We start from the raw sequence: 4389 nt of genomic DNA, 5'->3' as shown, positions 1-4389 counted from the left end.
AAAGTATTGTCTTTTGTTGTTATGGATTATGGTTTGTGTTACGCGTCTAAAGATTTCTTATGCATCTCGTGTATGAAATAATGTCTGTGTGCATGTGTGTAAAACAACAAACTGACGAGTCATATGCTTAATCATCTGTAATTGTATATACATTGTTGTGATTGATTGTGGCTGGAATTTAAGAACTTGGTAAGAAAAAATTATTAATTATTAATACTGAATGTACCTTAATATTTCTCATATTCTATAATATTGCTGGTGTTTTATCTAAGCAATAAGGCCGTATGTTACAGTGATTTTACTATGTTTGAAAACAACCATGGTAAATCTGCTGCGTTAAAATATAATATGTATGTGTGTCGCGTCTGTCACTCGTCACTCGTGCATCTGCTGAACGCTTCTAAATCTCTCATTCTGCTCACTTATCACCAAATCTGGGATTCAGTCGTCACTTGTGTTCTTTCAATCAGCACAGGTTTTGTGTTTCTTTCTGGAACTTATTAATCCATGCACCTCAGTTTATGAGTGAAAAAAGCATTATTTATGCATAATTTTGGCTCATGAGTTCAGATCAGTGAGGCCCGCGATCAATCAGATCCAGAAAGAAACATAAAACCTGTGCTGATTGAAAGAAAACAAGTGACGACTGAATCCAAGATTTGGTGATAATATAGCACAATGAGAGATTTACAAGCTATTTAAGAAGCCAGTTATTTTTAACCCGGGAAATTAGGAATAAGAAAAATCCCCAAAAGCATAAAAATTATCAAATTTTTTTTGGGTAGTTGTTATACGCCGTGTGAGCAAATTTAGTAAGTTTTAGTCCAACAAGGTTATTATAGTTAACTAAAACTAAAACCATAAAAAACACAAAATAAAATAAAATATTTTTAATATTAAACTTATTTTATTTCAGCTAGTTGCCATTTCTCATTTTCATTTAGTTTAACTTGATAAAAAACTGGATAAAAACGATTTAAACTAAAAATATAAATATAAAAAATACTCATAATCAGAGTACAGTTACTTGATTACATATTATTCACACAATTATTAATCATAATTTATTGATTCTCTCTAATTCTTCTTTTTCATCTTTACATTTTCCTAAACATTACCCATTGTAATGCACAAATTCATTATTTCTTATCAAATTAATTATTTCTTATTTACACGTACTGTAATGTCACTCTTTCACCTAATATATTTACTTGAAGCCCCGCTGAGATTTTAAGGTAATTAAGTAATAATTAAGTAACACATCTGCATGTTCACGGTTCTCTGATGTTGGTTATTGGTCACATGACATGCAGGTAAACAAATAAAATATTTCATTTCATGTGATTGATGTTATTTTAAAATGATTTATTTTAATTTGACATTTTTATGATTTAATAATTAGTTTTTCATTAAAAAGTTCCTTTACGAAGCCCTGTTTGGGAAACCTTGACCTAATGTAATGTTTAATGCTTAATTACAACGAATGGAATATATTTTTAAATCAATATGGTACAAGATTATCCTATTTAAATCAGTGTAAGGTCAAAAGTAATCTAAAAGTAGTCTAATTATATGACCTGAAATGTCTAATGTAATGGATTGGTTATTAACTACAGTTTTTGTCATGTAATTTGTAATTAATCTAGCCAACACTGAACCAGTAACATTAACTCGCTTTTTCAGGAAACCGAAAATACTCTCCGGGTCAAAATGACCAGAAAATATAAACACGAATTATTCTAAATGACCAAAAGCTGCTGATTTTTCTTCACTTTAACTGAAAATGTTCTTTGATGGAGTACAATTTGATGCCGCACGACATTTAGTGTAAAACAACCCAACATTAAATATGGAAGGCTAACAGTCTTAATGGACTAAAACACAAATCTGCGAGTGCTCTGGAGTTGAAGTATTGATTTAATTACTGCGCACCAACAGCACGATTTGTCAAAGCTCTCATACGTTTGAGGTCTTTGCTTATTTCTTTCTCATTGCGAGAGTCAAACACACTGTAAACCAAACGAAACCCCATGCGCTCTGACTTCATTAGAAACCATTATCAATCTGATGTTACCACATCCATTTAATGCCAAATCACCTGTTGAGATCACAGATGTTTGTCTTCCCATGTTTCCATGCCTGTCGACTGCAAGCAGCAGCAAGTTAATCATCTTTTTATTCCCTCGAAACTCTTAATTATTACGCTGCGCTGCGGGCGAGCATAATTTGCAGATTAGCCGGCGAGTGCGAGCATGTCTTCACTCCCTCCGCATACTTTCACATCTACAGCTTTAAAAGACCTGTTTGTTATGCTTTTTTAATTAAATATCTACTTCATTTCTGTCACCGCACAATAGAAAACTATTAAAGAGGCTCTGAAAACAGCAGGACCGGCGCAGACGTGTTTTCCAGCACAAAGACCCCTTTATTTACAGGATGCTCATCTGAAGAGACTTACAGGAACTAAACAATTCGTCACAGAGCCAGCAGCATTCATAATACATCACACTTCCAGGTTTAGAATGAACCGTCGTTCTCAGAGCGGATGTAAATAAGTCATTTATGGACGCTTTAGGCAAGATCAAGTTCATCTCAATAGCATAAAAGCCACGACTTAATGCACATAGAAATTAATAAATTAATTAAATTTCTAAAATTCTAAATAAAATGAAATAAAAAATAAAAATTAAATTAAAATGCAAATCAAATAAAAATGTAAAGGCTAATAAAATAATCTAAATAAAATAAAATAAAATAAAAGCAATTTATCAAAAAGCCAACCGTTTTTGTAATATATAATGTCAGGTTTATTGGACATAACAAATATAATTAATTAAGAATTTATATAAGCAGGAGAAGTTAATCCTTATATAGTGCATAATATACACAACAAAATGTTTGACGTAAAGAAAAAGCCAAAATTAAAGACATAAAAGCCACAACTAAAATAATTTATGGGCATAAAAAAAATGAATGTATAAATAATAAAATAAAATAAATTTTATTTTAAAATAAAATAAAGAGCCAACAATACTCATGATACACAATACTAGGTGTATAAGACTACTAACAAACCGTTGTTCTCATTCTCTCAGAGGGGATCTGGTGAATAAATAAATAAATAAATAAATAAATAATTTTTTTCGGAGAGGCAACAATATTTGTGATATACAATACTAGGTTTATTGGACTATTAGATTAGGAAGATGACTCAGTCAGCTTGATTTTCATTAGAAATCTGTCTTGTTTTTCCTGAAATCGCTCGTGTAAGAAGCAGTTTGCTGGTCATCAGAGTTTCCACTCTCTTTCTGAAGAAACATCTCATGGCCGAAGACAAACAGAGATTTAAAAAAAGAAATTAGCAAAACAAAACAATAAAAAGCTTGGCTCTGGCTCGCTCGCTCAAACCTGGAGTTAATCAGTTTCCCTCTCTAACACAAACGACGCCATTTCATCCCAAATAAACTGAGACTCCTGAACCTGAGCGGAAAGCAGACGTGGATATTTACGGCGATGAGGAATGGCGCTGATGTTTAGCGGATTACGCGGCATTAAATCTCAGGTTTGCGCGGGTCTCTGCGCTCGTTTCCATGCGTTCAGCGCTTCAGGTATGCGCCGCTAATCAGAGACTCCAGTGTGTTATGAACGATCTGCCAAACACCAGAGCCAGGCCAAGAGAAGGAGAATACATCTGGAGGACCTTGCTGCGCCGCAAACTGATGGAGTCCAGACGCGTTACTGGTGACCTGCTGTTGGTTCTGTGCTCATGCTACAACACTCAGATCCAGATCCTGCTGTGGGTTTGATTTAGTGAATCTGTATTCTGCGGTAAACTGTGTGTGGGCCTCCGAAGCGTTTAACGTAACTGTGTTTATGCAGCACTGAATAAAAATCAGCAAAGAGAGGCAGAGAGAGATGAGCAGAGTGACACACCATGCCATAGATGTTACGCGGACGGTTCTCCAGAATGTAGTACCTGAACCAGAAAACACAAACAAACTCAGAAAGCTTTGGTAAAGAAATGACGAGTTAATGTAAGATTTAGACAAAATAAGATTTTTTTTTTTATATCACATTATACATTCAAACCAAATATTTTTCAGACAGCAGATATAATTGTTGATATTTTTTCACTAGTGTGTGCAGGACACTATAGTTCATTTATGTAAGTGAGGAGAGCTAAATAAAGTAAACTGTGACACATTATACCCATAAACTCTTCATACAGTGGACTACCGGATCATAAATGATTCAGACACTTTGAGCTGAGCATGTTTTGCTGAAGCGTTTTTCTTTAATTGCTAACGTGATCTTTTTACACCACAGACTGAACTAAATGAAGCACTGCTTGGTAATTAGTTGAGCTAAATTGGTTTTATCTAATTGTGT

General features: G+C 33.8%; 1 protein-coding gene across 1 annotated transcript in view; it reads right to left on the bottom strand.

The window, feature by feature from the left end:
• Positions 1-4389, bottom strand: part of LOC107757718 (tumor necrosis factor receptor superfamily member EDAR-like) — a gene marked incomplete at its 5' end in the record, with an annotated part of 20513 nt that overhangs the window by 10451 nt on the left and 5673 nt on the right. The window contains one exon of the mRNA XM_016575280.1: positions 3846-3976. Within this exon, the coding sequence (XP_016430766.1) occupies positions 3846-3976 (131 nt within the window). The remainder of the gene's footprint in view (positions 1-3845; positions 3977-4389) is intronic.

The sequence above is a fragment of the Sinocyclocheilus rhinocerous genome, unplaced genomic scaffold (genome assembly GCF_001515625.1).
Source record: "Sinocyclocheilus rhinocerous isolate Xijiao unplaced genomic scaffold, SAMN03320098_v1.1 scaffold9079, whole genome shotgun sequence".
In the NCBI taxonomy this organism is placed as follows: domain Eukaryota; kingdom Metazoa; phylum Chordata; class Actinopteri; order Cypriniformes; family Cyprinidae; genus Sinocyclocheilus; species Sinocyclocheilus rhinocerous.
The sequence above is the reverse complement of the archived record's forward strand: the minus strand, read 5'-3'. Positions and strand labels throughout refer to the sequence as shown.